The 16,553-nt window shown below is 39.6% G+C and overlaps 1 protein-coding gene across 1 annotated transcript; it reads left to right on the top strand.

Annotated features, from left to right (window-relative positions):
- Nucleotides 1–3,989: 3,989 nt before the first annotated feature.
- LOC113098962 (monocarboxylate transporter 7-like) lies at nt 3,990–16,258 on the top strand. Its single transcript, XM_026264006.1, has 6 exons — nt 3,990–4,306; nt 8,281–8,535; nt 9,694–9,837; nt 10,897–11,025; nt 11,477–12,343; nt 13,043–16,258. The coding sequence occupies exons 2-6, from the start codon at nt 8,298–8,300 to the stop codon at nt 13,297–13,299; spliced, it is 1,635 nt and encodes a 544-aa protein (XP_026119791.1). The 5' UTR covers nt 3,990–4,306; nt 8,281–8,297; the 3' UTR covers nt 13,300–16,258.
- The last annotated feature ends 295 nt before the right edge of the window (nt 16,259–16,553 follow it).

The raw sequence follows: 16,553 nt of genomic DNA, 5'->3' as shown, positions 1-16,553 counted from the left end.
TCTGAAATAATCTACGCTTCTCTCAAAGCAATGAGCAATAAATCACTGTTCAAAGTCAATGCAACTTAATGCTCAACAACATATGCAGCAAAGCAGTATGTAAAACATAATACAGCCCCTTAAGTATACTGTTATGTATCATTTCAATTAAGAAACATATTACAGTTTACAACAAAGAAAGTATACGTGCTGGTTAAAATGTTTTGCCTTCAACAGAATGGAAACGGATTCCAAGAATGGCTCATTTAGAATAAATAAAATAGCAATTAGCACCAATGAACATGCTTTAGAGTGATGTTGTTTTTCAAAACACATCTGGAGGAGGAACAAGAAACATAGAGTCACTAATACCTGAAAAGGTGCCTCTAATATATTGTACCTGTTGAAGCCCCCGTAAACAAAAATGCAGATTCTCATAATGGTATATTGATGATAATATTTGACCTATTCACCTAAAAGTGCTAAAACGAACACACACTACAGTTTTAGGCATATTCCTATCCTTATGTATTTGCACAAGTACATTTGAATATCAAAAAATGGCCCTGGTGTGTGTGATAAATGAGCTGTCCAAGGTACCAAACAATATTCCACTGCAATCCGACTGATGTCTTGTGCTTATATATAAGGGTTAGGCATACGCACAGATGCCTGTGATAAATCTTCTGGAAGTTACTGAAATGATAATCATAACACTTACACAGTAACTCCCAAGACATTGTAAATCAGCATATAATGATCTTATGAACTCTTGGTATGGTGAACTCTAGTGTGTTAAAGCATATTATGATGATAATAATTAATCTCGCTAAGGTATCTGTGAGTAACAATCTTAGGAAAATACCTAGAAATAGAAAAATGCAATATAAGCACAAATACGTGGAGCATCAAAGGGTTAATTTACGTACTACATTCTACTTGAGTGTTTCTCAAACAGGAGTTAATAAGACTTGACTTGATCCAATGCCAGAGGGTCCGTATTAAATATCTGAATGGCCTATGCCATAAATATTTGATTTTGACATATGTTTCCTTAAAGAGCAAGATAGGATAATTGATGACGTGGCTGAATATTGGACAAGTCAACTAATGTGACTAGTTTATGACTACTCATAAAAAACTTTGAGATACACCCCATTAATCTGTGGCAACTGTAGATAAGAAACCAGATATAAACAGTGCTGCTTTGTTTTGTGTGCTGAGTGCAACACAAGCACTCTCCATCTAATAATTATGAGATACAATGACGCAAGACATTCTTAGATAACAGTTAGCTGGTTACTTATAAATGACAGGTTCTCTTTTAAGGCCACCTAGAAAGATAAATGCATAATCTGACCACTGGCAAAGACCTTGGGGATTCAAAAGATAATTGAACTTTTTAGCTGTAAGCAAGCAGAAATGAAAAGAGTTGTGAAAATAAAAGAAACGTTATGATGTAAAAAGAGGAATAAATGTTTCAGATTCTGCACTATTTCTAAGTCGCTATTCAAATCACTAATCAAATTAAATTTGTGAATTATTTGTAGCCTACGGTCAGTGTTCTTCCATCGAAGCTCAAGTTGCTCAATGGATCATCTCAATCACGCTACAGAACATAATTATCAGATTTTACACAAATTTGCCGAGCAAAAATGGGACTTTCTGGAATTTTTCAATTATCCGTTTACTTCAAATGTTGTGCTGATAATATCAGTTTTAATGCATAAAAATATGTGTATTTTATTGGATGAAAATCGTAAAATAAAACCACACCGAGCATGTCCCTGAACTTTTCATCTCTCTCTCAAGAAAACAAAACAAAAATAAAACCTGAAGCAGTATTAAAAAGCAGTAAGCTTGTTTTAACTGTGGGTAGTAGCTTTTCAAATAGTTTTGTGGGTTACCCTGCAAACATGTTGTTGCTGGGCAAATGCTGTTTTTTTTTGCGGGCACAGTGGGCTAGGGCCACCCCAGACCAAACCCAGACAGGCCCGGTGCAGGCTTGCCCAGGGGAGGCCCACAGCTTTTGGCTCACCACAGGGCAGGCTCTCTGTGAGCAGCCTACACTGTGGGACTGCCCACATTAATCCAGTGATGGCCCAGTTTTGGCCAGACATGAGCCTGTTAGTAAGAATTTTGTTGGCAGTTTTTTTCCTTACCACTAGGGGTGCTTGGGTGTTTTAGGTTTCTTTAAGTAAAGCCATGTGGTAGAGAGCTAGTAATAATAGCAAGCAGCAGTAGCCAACATGGCTTACCTGCTGAACACATTGTGCTGTTTCCTGGTTGGGAAATGTGTCAAATCAAGCCCAGTCTACACAAGTTTTTTTTTGTGTAAAAAAAGTGTAGCTTGCTGAGGTTTTTTTGCAGAGATGGTACATATGTATGGCCTAAATCTGGATTGATGCTAAGAGTTTAAGATATGTATTTTTATGCATTTTAGAAGGTCTCTTTATTTGTGAGGATACCACATCATGGTCCAGTTTAATATGGATCTAAAGTTATTTTCAACTATTTTTGATGGTTCCTGGTTAGGAAGAGTCTGGTGTTTGAGAGCTGTGGTGTGTGTTTTCATTACAAGAGGTTGGATTATTAATTTGCCATCAGCCGTCTTTAGCTATGGACAGTGTTTGGTCACTGATGGATTACAGATAAGACTTTCGCACACATTAACTTTCACATGACGAAATCCTACAATCTTACATTGTTTTCTTTTTTTTAGGTATGTAGCTGTATTAACCTGAACTGAATGTTTTCTATTTTTTATTTAATAAATCCATTGATTTGAAATCCCTTTGACTACTGTACATTAGTTATGTGGCGTCTGCATCCATTTCAGATGTATAATAACTGTTTTCCCCAAAGACCTAAGTTATAGTAGCTGAGAAGTATTTAAAGTGAAACGGATGTATTGTTATAGATCAAGGGTGCATCCTGTTCCTGCTACCTTGAGTTCAGTTCCAGCTCTGATTAAACAAATCTGTCTGTAATAATCAAGTGCTCCTTCAGATCCTAATAAGTTAGTTCAGTTGTTTTTGAACAGGACCAGGTTGGGCACTCCTGTTGTAGATTAATAGTGTGGGCTAAGTGAGGGCTGGCCGTGCAGGAACAGCACTAAGAGGCCGATGTTTTGCCAGTGAGTAAAATCTCAGAGGCCCTGTGCTGTCAGTCTGCTATGGGCCCTTAGGATAGTAAAGACCCAGTACAGTTGTGTTTGCAGGGTACAGATACAGCTATTCATGAATTAAGAAAGTAAGGTTTGCACACCTAAGAGTTACTAAATGTTGATTTTCAGTCTGTAATTACAAGGTGTCATTAAATGCGTGCTGAGTCTTAATGAGACACCTTGTGCTGGACAGAACTGGAATAAACCAGTTTTACCCTGCTGGCTCACGACAGAGACACTGCAGTGATCCTCACAAGATGTTTCACTTTGGTGTGTACAAAATGACTGCTATTCGATAACTAAACTATTCATGAAATATGTGTATTTCCACAGAACACAGAAGGCTAGTCGCGGTTAAATGTAATCAAGTTCATTAGGATATGATAAGCTTATTTGCGTTTTTTAAATTAATTTTCATAAATAATATTTTTCATTGTGTTATGTTTGTATTTTGTTAGCTGTATTTTTATTTATTTATTTATTTATTTATTATTATTATTATTATTATTATTATTATTAATAATAATAATAATAATAATCAGAACAACCCAACTTCCGTTTGATTGATAATAATTGGAATGCAGTAGATGCAATTTCAGAGTTCAGATGCAAAAGCCTCTAAGTGCCATCTGAAATTTTCATCTAAAATTAGGATTTTTATTAAGATCCAATGCATATTTATATATATATATATATATATATATATATAAAGATTTATCTGTTTTTGAGTTCAAACGATTTGTGTGATTTTTCTCCCCCTGTGTAAACCATACAGTATGTCTGTGTAAACACAGACAGGTGAGATTTGAGCTCAGTTCCCAGCGCGCTCCCGACTCCCTGGTATACTGCTATCGCGGGCGCGCGCCTGAAGACCGGCTCCAGCCGGTATAAAATCTGCCAAGCTTAAGAAAGGGGAAACAGACTGAGAGCTGTTAGATAGTACTTGATTCAATTATAATTTCAGTGTTTCTGACTTGCTAATGAAGTCACCCATAAGCTAGAATCGTTATATTTGAGCGGAGTGATTGTAACTCTTTCGCCCGATGCTCAGAGCGATGTTCTCCACTGAACACTTCAGCTGAGGAGCCGGCTAACGTTAGCTCGCGTGCGCTTTGTTTTCTTTCAAAATTCCGAGTTCTCCTCAGTTTCTTCAACGTCTCGGTAAGTTAAAACGATTTACACCTAAACTATATTGTATTTGTGTATTTGTGGCGCACATGACGGCGACATGAAGGTTTAGGCATTAATATATATATATATATATATATATATATATATATATATATATATATATATATATAATGTAAAAAAAGAACGGGGTATGTGATTAAGTTAACTCTTTGGAGTTATCTGAGTGTTTTCACAGACAGTATTACGCGTCGCTGGAGTAATTGAGCACGATGTTCTGCTGCACTGCGTCTGAGGACAGAGATGCCTGATAAAGTTATTATACCGCTTGTGTCTAAATAGTTAAAACAGTCCACGTCTTGAGAAGTTTATTAGTGTATATAGACACTAGCTTTACTATCTTATACATTACAATATGTATTAATGCAACTATACATTAAGAGTTCCATTTGAAATTTTCTGCTAAAGTGAGCATTTTTCTCAGGCTTCTTCCTATGTGTAAGTTCAGTCATTTCAGTGTAATGGCAATAAATACGTTATTTTTATTGCCATTAAAGTGAAATGACTAAACATGAACATAGGCAAAGACTGTAGAATACATCTCGGTTATGTATGTAACCTTGGTTCCCTGAATAGGGAATGAGGTGCTGTGATGATGTCATCGTTTTGGGAACACCTCCAGTGTGACGAATGTCTGAAGCCCTTATACCATCACGACAATTTATTGGCCAATAGCGCTTAGCACCGCCCCGAGCATACGTACGTATGCTCATATATGCGTGCTGTGTGCTATTTCATCAGATTTTACACTATGACGAAGGAAGAGCTATCGAAAGTACGGAACAGCCAGCATCGCAGCATCTCGTTCCCTATTCAGGGAACCGAGGTTACATACATAACCGAGATGTTCCCTTTCATAGGTTCACTTCAATGCTGCGATGATGTCATCGCTTTTGGAAACCTATTATTGGATATACCATAATGCTTGACGTACCTAAGATAGCTGGAGGACCAATGAAAGAGTCTGCTCAAGCAGAAGAGACCCGGGAGCTAAGAGCCATCCTCACAATCATACAAGTAGAAATTGATGAAAGTGTTAGGAGAGGACTAACCTGCCACAACACTGACATCTCCCATCAAAAGCTCCTAAAAGAGAGTCTGAGAAGAAGCCATTGCTCTCGTTAAAAGAGCACGCACCTTAGAGGCAAAGTCACACCACGCACCTCATAGGCTAAAGATATAGTACTATCTGACCTTGCATAGCAAGGGAGAAGAACTCCAACCACTTGCTGAGAGTGAACAGTGTCAAAGCAGCCTTAGGATATACTAGGCCTAAGAAGCAGTAAGACTTAACCAACCTTTGAGAAAAGTCCACACAAGAGGAGCTGACCGAGCCTGCAGATCCTCATTCCTCTAATAGAGAATATGTGATTTCAAAGTTTTCTGACAGACTAAAATGGCTCAAATGGATGGCCTGCCAGGCCTTCCAACCGAAATAAGTTCCAAAAAGGATCTGTGCTGGGTGGAAAGGCCTAAGCTGTATCGTCCCTGCATAAATGGGAAACCAGAGGGTGACATCCCTCTGAAACACCTCTATGGGTAATGCCCAGCAGATATTGCAGCCATATAAACCTGTGGCAGGTCCCTACAGGGTAATGGACTGGTTCCAGATTGTGTCCGCTTAAGGGCATACAGCGCCATGTACGTGTGCGCCAAAACGGTACCACCAAAAACAGATGTTCACTCTGACCAACCTTACTCTGAACAGAATCATTTCGAAGCAAACAGGTAGACGGGAAGGCATAAGACATAAGACTCTTGGCTAGAGCATCCACACCCAGAGGCGACAGAGGACACAAGGAAACCAGAGCGGGCAATGCACATGCTCGAAGAAAACAATCCACTTCTGCTCGGCCGAACCTCTGCCATATGAGACTCACCCAGCTGAGGGTGCAATCTCCATTCTCCAGCCTTCAACTTAGCCTCAAGAGTAAGTCCACTCCAGAGTTCAGGGGACCTGGGACATGAACTGCTCTGATCGACAGGAAAATGGTCTGAGTCTAAAGAAGAACAAGTCTCACTAACCTGATAGGGGGCGAGAGCGTTATCCTCTCTGACCAATGTATGAGACCACAACATGGCTATGGTCTCATACAGTCCTTGACCTAATGTGAAAGCCACTCAATTGGCGTTCAATGCCAGTTCAATGGAATAATAAAATATTGGCAAGCTTCATTCAAAAAGCAAACCTGAGGAACTTCCTGTGTTTCTTGACGATCTGGATGCAGAAGTACGCATCCTTAGACTGATGGTCACAAACCAATCTCCGGTTCAGATAGAGACAGGATGAACATCTGTGTTTGCGTCTTGACAATGTAAATCCAATCAACCCAAATAAGATGGATGGTATAACCATACGACAGCCTGATCCTCCCTCATTAGGCCCCGAGACAACTGAGTTTCGGGTAAAACCTCTGAATCAGGAATGGATACTAAATTAGACATGCCAGCACCAACCACAGAGTTGGGACTTGGATGTCAACACAGGCCCTGCACCAATGTCTTTAGGGCTATCCTTTCCATCTTCAAGCTAAAGTGCGGAGAACGGTAAAATCAGTCCAAAACGCAATATGCGGCAGAATAGCTGATGAAGGCAAACTTGTAGGTTGCCCATATTTATACACAATTCCAGCTCAATGCAACAGCGGAGCTGAAAAGAACAGAGTAATTAATCATGCAAACCACTGCTTGGTAGCATGAAGCACCCAACAAGTGCTCAATAATGTATGCTGTAGTACATCATTTGACCATTCATGTGAAGCAAGTGTTGGTAGCAAAAGCGCCACATCAATCACATGAAGTAGGCTGACCATGGTGAGCATTATTGCTTGCCCTAAAGATACTCTTACACGTGAACTCATTCACAATGTAGCTCAGCTCAGTGCAACTCAGTTGGGATGAGAAAAATAATGATTAGGCCAGTTATTCAAATAGAGTTAGTAGCCTGAAGTGCCGAAAACCATGTTCCACAACAAATGTATGTTGCAAAACTCCACAGATCCAGCTCAAAGCACAGAGTCCACTATTTGTTCCAGCTTAAACAGCAGTGGAGCTGAATAATTATTATTAGGTGGACAGTCTAGTGTTTGGTAACATGAAGTGCCAAAAACCAAAGCGCACTGCAATGTCCTGTGGAGTCCATGATAAAAACATTAACTAATGCAGTGCAGGAGTAGAGACAAGAAAAACCCTGCTCACTCTGCAGTCTGCGGTCTTGTTTAGGGATCTGTGAATTTGTGCATACAGACATCTGACTGCTGAGTGGTGATTGTGTTTTTCAGCAATAGTGTGCAACCCTTAGTTTACAGAGAAATGAAGGTCAGGGGAAAATCTGTAGAAGCAAAAATCTTCATACAAGTTCTTTGTGCATTTTAATTTTTTTCTACTTGTAAATTTGCACTTTTTTGTTAGAAAATGTTTATTAACTATTTATTTAGGTTTTTAAGGTATCTGATATTTTGATACTTCATTTCCATGATCTAAAATGTTAGTAAAAATGTAAAAAAAAAAATTTTCATTTGTAAGTGTGTAGGCCTTATGGCATGGTTATGCTGTAACATTATTGATTATACTGTAAATTCACTGAACATTTAAAATGGTCTTTAAAATGACAATAATATCACTTATACCAATTATTGCAGGGGCAATATATCGCACAACAAAGGATTGTTATTGTGAGAGGCCTATGTGTGTGTGTGAAAGTTTGAAAGTGTTGCTTGGCTCTGGCACTCCCATTTTTCTCTGATATCTTAGCAGTGGTTACATAAGTGTTTTATGCAAACTTAGTTTTAGCACCTTGAAAGGTAAAATAATCCAACAGACAAAACCGATTAAAGGCTTGCAAACAAACCCCGCTGTTGAGTTGACAAGGGCACACCATCAAAGCCGCTGTGGAAATTATATCATACCTAAAACGGTCTGAACTGTAACTTTGCTTACATTTACAGAAACGCCAGTGTGCATCATGACAGGAATAATGTCTGCCTTGAAGGGCTGCACGAGCCCCAATGTGTACGACGAGGTGCCAGACGGAGGCTGGGGTTGGCTGGTGGCTGTCGCCTTCTTCTTCGTGGAGGTTTTCACCTATGGCATCATCAAGATTTTTGGGATCTTCCTCGTGGACCTCATGACAGACTTTAATGAAACCAACAGCAGAGTGTCTTGGGTCGTCTCCATCTGTGTCTTTGTCATGGCCTTCACAGGTAACTCAGTCTAGACTGTTTAAAGATACAATAAGATAGTACTAGGTGTACCTCACCGTGTTTACACAAAACAAATGGTGTTTGCACGAGAGAAAAATACTGTATGGTACAGCAGAAAGATGTTGTCTGGTGAATGTCTTTGTGGGTTACTTCACTTTTGCAAACCTAAATCCATTTTTAATTACTGGCTTTTGCTTTTCCTATCATAGAGGCATCTGTAAAAGCCATTGTATGCTATTTTTAAGTTTGCTCCATCATTATCAATGCAGGTTTTAATCTGCAGCGACCGCAACTTTAAAGCTACACCAAACACACAACTCCGTTTTAGTTCAGGGAAGTTGAGGGGAAAAATAGGTCATTATAAAAAGACCGGGCATATCCCAAAAGGCGGGGCGGGTGCAAAGTATCAAATAAAGAAACAAGCTGTGTCATCAGATCTCTCATTTCCATGTAATTCTCTCAAGCCTCAAAGGGGTAGTTGAACCAATAAACGTGACATTTCTGCCTTCATTTTCTCACCCTCATGTTATTTCACAAGAGGATATTTTGAGAAACATCTTTTTTGGTCCATTCAGTCAAAGTCAATGGACACCAAAAATAGTTTGGTTACCAACTTTCTTCAGAATATCTTCTTTTTAATGTTTCACAAATGAAATAATGTTGAGAGCTGGGTCCACTATCCCTTTAAATAATGCACAAAAAGATACTGAGTTCCTTGATTCTGTCTCCCCAGCTCATCTTTTCATATTGGCTTTTGTGCAGAGAGTGAGCAATGCCCCATTTAGTGCGTGTGCTGAACTGTGCTGTGTAAGGACTGCCGGCTGACTGGAGATTCACTCACTTTACCCAGTGACCATTACATGACTCAGTGGATGGATTCACATTTTTCCAGCTAAGAGGGCTTCAAAGGATCATACGTGTTCAAACAGTGGCAGTCACTCAGATGACTCAGATTGAAAGTGACTAGTCCAAGCAAAACTTGCTAGTGATTCTGTCTTCATGCCTTTGCTGCAAAAATGAACCCACCATTAATAGATAGTTTAGGACAGTTTTGAGAAGGAAGTGCATGGATTCACTGTGTCTGTATCTGAATTTGAGCTGTAAGACTGTCTTGAGTGTTATTGGAAGTGTTTATGATTGGCACCTTCTTTCCCACAGCTCCTCTCTCCACACTGATGAGTAACCGTTTTGGCTATCGGCCTGTTGTCATGCTCGGTGGACTCCTGATCAGCCTGGGTACAATTACAACAGCCCTTACTAACTCCATCATTGAGATGTACATTACCATGGGAATGGTTGCAGGTAAATCCAGCTCGAGTGTGGCTTTATATTTGGGATGCATGTTTTGTCCCGTATAATCAAATATGTTCGGTAAATGATTGGTTTTTTTTGTTGTTGCAAGCGCAGTGTGTAACTGAAAACATTTTTCCTCAGTGTGGTGTGGCATGATATTGTGAAAACTGATTAATATTTCATTTTTATATTAAAGATGGAACAGATTTTCTTTACATAGCATTTGCAAAGTAACAATCTTCAATTCTGTGTAAAACTGTTAGTTAGCTCTTAGTCATGTCATGAATTCTGTCATTTCCTATGTTTATTTTATTTTCTGTTTCATTTCTTGATTATTTTCCCTAGTAAGAATGATGTTCTCGTCTATTCACTTACTTTTTTTAAAGACAGAGAGGGAATTCAAGCAGTGCTGTGACTGGTGTATGATTGTCAGCATCACTAAACCTGATTCTTGACAGCTTTAGTAACACACCCCCTTCTATAACAAGATGAACGTATCATAGTGTTTTTGGGTGGAGTGTTTTCATGTGTTGACGATACTGCCATCCGATATAAACAGACACTAATTCGTTAAAATATATCTCATAATGCGCATTCTAAATAACTTAATATAACACAATATGTTTGAAGATTTAATTTGTATTAAATAATGTATTCACACTCACGCAGTCCAATCCACATACGGGGAATACCTTTTTCATTTATTGTAAAAAAAAATGATTTTAAAAAAATGTATAAATGCTCTCAATTGCTCAGTTTGATTTGTGACCACGTAATCATTTTGTTTTTCAGATTTCTCAAAAGATGCACTGCTAGCTTTCCCCAAATATCAAAACACTCGCTCCCCACCATCATTAGTTGATCCTAACCTCGCCGATCTTTGTTTCTCCTTGTCTCTTTCTTGTCTCTTTTAAATACAGTTTTCTTTCAGCCCTTTGTCCAGTTTGTGCTCCGGAAGAGAGCGGCCTGGTTCTTGGTGTGCTTTGAGCCCGGCCCCTCAGACTGACCTGAGCCCCTTGTGTTGAAGGGACCAGTGGCTGTCATCTCCCTCTTTGCATTTATTTACAGGCCTGGGCTACTGCCTTACCTTCCTGCCTACAGTTACGATCTTGTCGCAGTACTTCAGCAAGCGCCGTTCCCTTGTCACATCCATAGCCTCCACAGGAGAATGCTTCTCGCTGCTAGCACTTGCACCAGGTACGATCATTAAAGCTGTGCAATCTGGATACTTCAAGCCAAATGGAAATTGCATCATTTACTCACCCTCAAGTCATTCATTCTTTTGCAATGCATAGCACAAGACATACTTTGAAAAATGGTCCATCTGTTTTTATCCCAAACCATATTGAACCCCATTGACTTTCATTGAAACAAAAACACTGGGCTCTTTTGAGCTCCACAGATTAAAGACAGTCATACGGGTTTGAAACAACATGGGGCTGATCACATGATTTATTATCTTTTAACACACAGGCAGACTTGTTTTGAATGTTATATATTAGCTAATCATGTACATAACATGATAAATGTTTCTTTGGAACTCATAGGCCTAAAAGACTATTATTTTTCACAGGAAGCCTACTGTTTTTTCAGACATGTTGTAAAACTGGTCTTTCCGTAAGTCTTTTCATTTGAATTCCCGCTGCAGCTATGAACGCGCTGAAGGAGCAGATCGGCTGGCGTAACTGCTTGATCGTGATTGGGGTTATGCAGGCCTCAATTATTGTCTGTGGGGCTCTGCTAAAGCCAATAATCATTAAACCCAAACCCACCACCCCAGAGGGCTCCACATCCCCCCTTAAAGAACCTGAATCCAAATATGACCAGGAGAATGAACTCACCCGTACCTCTTTAGGCTCTGTGGACTCAGGGGTCCAGTCCGTCACCTCTTCCCAGATCAACCTGTCCGAGGGCCAGGAATCTACAGAAAAGGAGAAAAAAACACTTATGGAAAAGGAGGAAGAAGAAAACAAGCAACCAATGCTGCCTGAGACCCCAATCAAACAGGAACTAGAAGACTCGAGCGCCTCTAGGCCCAAGTTGTTGGACTTCTCTGTGCTCAGAGATGCCAGTTTCAACTGCTACGCACTGTTTGGCCTGTTCGCCACGCTGGGCTTCTTCGCTCCGCAGCTCTACGTCATTGAGCTGAGCGTGAGCCGAGGAGTGTCACGTGACAGCGCCACCTACATGCTCTCGGCCATGGCCGTGGCTGAGATTCTAGGTCGTCTGTCCATGGGTTGGGCGCTCAATCGCAGGCCCATCCGCAAAATCTACATCCTGCTGATTTGCACGGTGCTGCTGTGTCCGGTGCTGGTCGCCTTCACCTTTGTCACTGAGTTCTGGGGCCTCATGTCCTGCTCCTGTTTCTATGGCTTCCTGCTGGGCACCGTGGCCTCCAGTCACATCCCAATGCTGGCTGAAGATGACGTGATCGGCATTCAGAGAATGTCATCGGCTGTTGGCGTCTATGTCTGTATCCAGAGCTTTGCAGGACTGGCCGGGCCACCTTTAGGAGGTAAAAGCAGCCTCTGTAAACTAATGCGGTTACAAGCCACTTTGAACACCTCAGCAGAGGAACCGGCTACAACAGGGGTTTTTAAAAGACATTCAACAATGTTGTGAAGGACCCCTTTACTAAAATACAAAAGCAGCTATGTATCTTAATGCAAAGGACCCTTTACTAAATACAAAGCAGCTATGTATCTTAATGCATAAAAGCCATTTATATTGCGTGAGAGAAATTTCAAAAAATCCCACAAAGAAATATTATTCAATTACATTTTAATTACGTATATAATTCATATTATTATGAGAAAAATATTCAATTAAAAAAAACGACCAAACATCATCAAATTTGATTAAATTATTACCTTTTATAATTACATGTTAATTAGACAACAAATTACATTTTTTACATTGTCAGTGTGGTCAATGTTAGACCAGTCTTTAGAAATGCATCAACATTAAGTGAATGTAAACAACAACAAAAAAATCTCGTTATATTTCATCAATATCTTAAGTTCATCTTAACTTTGATAGCACTAAAAATTAATTTTGCAAGCTTGTTTTCTTTCAAATGTGGCCCCCGTGAATCTGGACAATGATTTGAAATACACGAATAAACCATTCATGCTTCTTCCTCCAGAAATAGTTATAAACCTATACATTTGCCTCCCACAGATTTATAGAGGTCATCTTGTGTTTTTTGTTTCAGGTTTTCTGGTAGACAGGACTGACAATTACGGATCAGCCTTTTACTCCTGCGCAGCTGGGATGGGAGTCGGGGCTCTGTTTCTTGGACTGGTGCGTCCAGCCAAAACTGGCCTTTGCCTTTGGAGGAGGAGAAATGGCCAGCAAACAACAGACGGAAACTCCAGCTCACAGGGTAGGGATGAAGGCCCTGCTGACTTTGTAGAAATGGACATGGAGATCGACAACAGTCCTGCAAAGAGCAAACCTTGGCCAGTGTGAATACTGCCTCGCCTCAAGAGTAAACACACTCAATCCTTCACTTGAATCATCATCCCAAAGGCTGCCATACACAAACCCTGTGCAAACAGGTTAAAAATAGAACTTTACATCAATTAAAGAAGAGTTTGATCACTCTTCATTGCACTTTTTTGCTGACCACCCAATCATAATCCCCAAAAACGTTTACATTCCTTGTGTCTATTTATTGAAAAGAATCAAGTTTTGAGGTTTCTTTCCGGTCATAGTGTGCAACGCCTACTAGTCTCTACAGATAAACACACTTTTATAGAGGAAAAGAATTAAACCCATTAAGCATTCAGTGCTATTCCTCTCGTTTACCAAAGTCTTAGTGTGAAAATCAACTTTGCTCTTTATTTCATTGTTATATTGTGAACAAACCAACATACTATTTTGACCACTTCTGGCTGTAACATCTAAAAAAGAAACCTCAGGCTGTTTTGCTGCTTACAGTACGGCCATGATGCATATGTATATTAGATTAGGTTGCATTCAGAATTGAAGGTGAGACAGGTACAGAGCTGTCTTGTGTTTCAGGTTTATATGTCATTTGCTTGTCTACAGATAACGGGTCTGTGTTCAATGGTTTAATATTTAACTAGTATTGCTGTTGCAAATAGAAACTAAGGTGGCAACATCTCAGCTTAGATACTAACATGGCTCTGATGATAAAGCAGGACTTGGACCACTCGGTCTTCCATTAAGAGTAACCCATCGTCAGTCAGAACTGAATGAAGGATTACTTCTGCTAACCCAACAATTCCTGCTCAGAGATGTAGAAACACCTTCTAGAGTTTCTTATGAAAAATTATGGCTATAGAATGTCATGTTAATCGCTGTAAGTTGAAGTGCACCATCTGTGCCTTGTCGAAGAATTCTGCAGAATTATGAAGAGCGTTTGACTTGAAACGGGAAGCTTAAAGGGGCCGTTCATTTTAAAACAAGATACGCGCTACGAAGTGATTTTTTTAATATGTCAAAGATGTCGGTCAATTGCACGTTGACTTAAAAAAAAAAACCCTGAGATTTGGCGTCGACCAATGGAAAAGAATGTGTAAACCGCGAGTCTGAAATTCTGTTCGATTAACACGGTATATTGACCGAGTCTCCACTTCTTTAAAAACAACTGTATGTGAGGTTTTTTTAACCTTTAAATATCAGTTTTAAGATGATTCTGAAGGTACACTGACTTTTAATAAGGCAAATGTCTTCTGTGCACCCCCAACGTCTGTTCTGAGTGTCTGTATGTTTGGTGCGCAGTTACGATTCTGCAAAAAGGGCAGAACAGCAAAGGCAGCAACAAATGCACATGGTATTACTACAGTGATATGTGCACAATAGTGAATTGCTCTCAGCTGTAGGGGGTTCCAAAATCGCAATTAAAAAAAAAAACTAAAATGACAGTAGCTTTCAATGATCTAGAGGCCCGTAAAAAGTGGCACAATTGAACATGTTCTGTGAGAACCAGTCCTGAAAATAATACACTGAATGAGCATCTTGACTAGTATTTTTTTATGTGTAATTCACTACACAAATGACAGAAGAATGGGTAATTTGATGGAGAGAAATGACAGTATATGAGTACTAGAGTTAGTTTAAAGGGGTCATATGACGTTGTTAAAAAGAAAATTATTTTTTGTATGTGGTGTAATGAAATGTGTTTATGCGGTTTTTGGTAAAAAACATTATTTTCCACATACTGTATATTATTAATACTCCTCTATGCCCCGCCTTCTGAAACACGTAGATTTTTACAAAGCTCATCGGTCTGAAAAGTGAGGTGTGCTCTGATTGGCCAGCTATCCAGTGCGTTATGATTGGCTGAATACTTCAAGCGTGTGATGGAAATGTTATGCCCTTCACCATACTGTGATGACGTGTCCCAGTCAGAACACCGGCGTGACAAGACTATAACAAAACCCATGACAAACAAGGCATTTGTTGCATCCAGTGGGGACATAATTACTGATTATAATGACTTCTACTCTTTTTTTACGCATTGCGCTGCATCACACCACGTAAACATAACAAAATATCTGCATTTGTGATCGGAGAAACAACTAACAACAAGCGCTACTCTACACTGCTCAAAACTCACGTTTGAATCATAAGGGGCAAATTCTTTAAATATGTAAACGTACTTACAGACAGCCAGTCAGAACAAGCCAGCATTGTGGTCTACTCTCCCAGGATCAGGAAACAGTCGTCCATAAATAGTGCTGCACACATCTGAATGTTTGGACTGCACTGTTCTGAACGGTGTTGTAAATACAACTTAACCACTGATTTATAGTCGTGTCCTTTTTTGGAAGACCAAACAAAGTAGTTTCGCTTTCACAATGAGACACACAGCGTCTCCACAATATACTACAGCGAGAATCAAAGTTACGCCTTCTTTCTTTGCGTTAACATTTGGGCAGTGTTGTGCAAATCTTCCCACACAGTGACGTAGAGGGCGAGTTTAAAAGAGGTGTTTTAGAAGGACGTGGATGCGTCTGAACTTTTATAAAGAATCTGGATTTGAGACTTTAGTCTTTCCAACATTACAGATCTTCTTTATGCACCAAGAGCTTGTAACGCTCCAAAGAGAAAGGACATTTTTAAATCTCATCATATGACCCCTTTAAAATGAAAAAAAAAAAAGAAATGCATTGTAGCACCATGTACTGCAGGAGTCTGTAGGTAAAACCCATTAAAGCACTTACCTAATGACTTGAAACCTTATGTACCTCTTATGTCCTGTAAACTCTTTTAATTGGTCATACAGTGTGTTTGGGTTGTGTACTTTTGATGAGAAGACATTTGTGTGTGCCTTTTAATTTTTAATTTCTTTTTTTAATGTAATGCAGACTTCTGACTGAGGTCCTGCACTTCTGTTCTGAATATTGCAATTACAGTACATGTTCAGTGTAGAATAAAAGCAATGATTTTTATAACCAAATCCTGTCAACCTTGGTCATCATTTGATACTACACAGGTTCATCCTCATTGGGGAACCGCACATAAGCAGATCATATTGTAGTGGCCTGTAATATGAAGTAGTCACATGATCACGTTACTGTGCTGCAGCAGTGTCCCTGCAGAGAAGCAGCTCATGCAGCTAAACTCTGTGGAGACAGCAGTCTGGTATCTTAGGAGTGTGAAGTTCCCTAAAAATGCCTTTCCTTTGTGCACATCATTTTTTGCTGAATCATCCATGATACTAAATTATAATTATAATCACAGTTGTTCACACG

This window comes from Carassius auratus, unplaced genomic scaffold, assembly GCF_003368295.1.
Source record: "Carassius auratus strain Wakin unplaced genomic scaffold, ASM336829v1 scaf_tig00216794, whole genome shotgun sequence".
NCBI classification, from domain to species: Eukaryota; Metazoa; Chordata; class Actinopteri; order Cypriniformes; family Cyprinidae; genus Carassius; species Carassius auratus.
This window is presented reverse-complemented; position numbering and strand designations above follow the sequence as displayed.

Bases quoted from the DNA above. Each gene is read 5' to 3' on its own strand.
- LOC113098962 (XM_026264006.1), top strand. From the start codon at position 8,298: ATGACAGGAATAATGTCTGCCTTGAAGGGCTGCACGAGCCCCAATGTG. The intron at 8,536-9,693 runs GTAACTCAGTCT...TCTTTCCCACAG, and splicing joins CTTTGTCATGGCCTTCACAG to CTCCTCTCTCCACACTGATG. The intron at 9,838-10,896 runs GTAAATCCAGCT...ATTTATTTACAG, and splicing joins TACCATGGGAATGGTTGCAG to GCCTGGGCTACTGCCTTACC.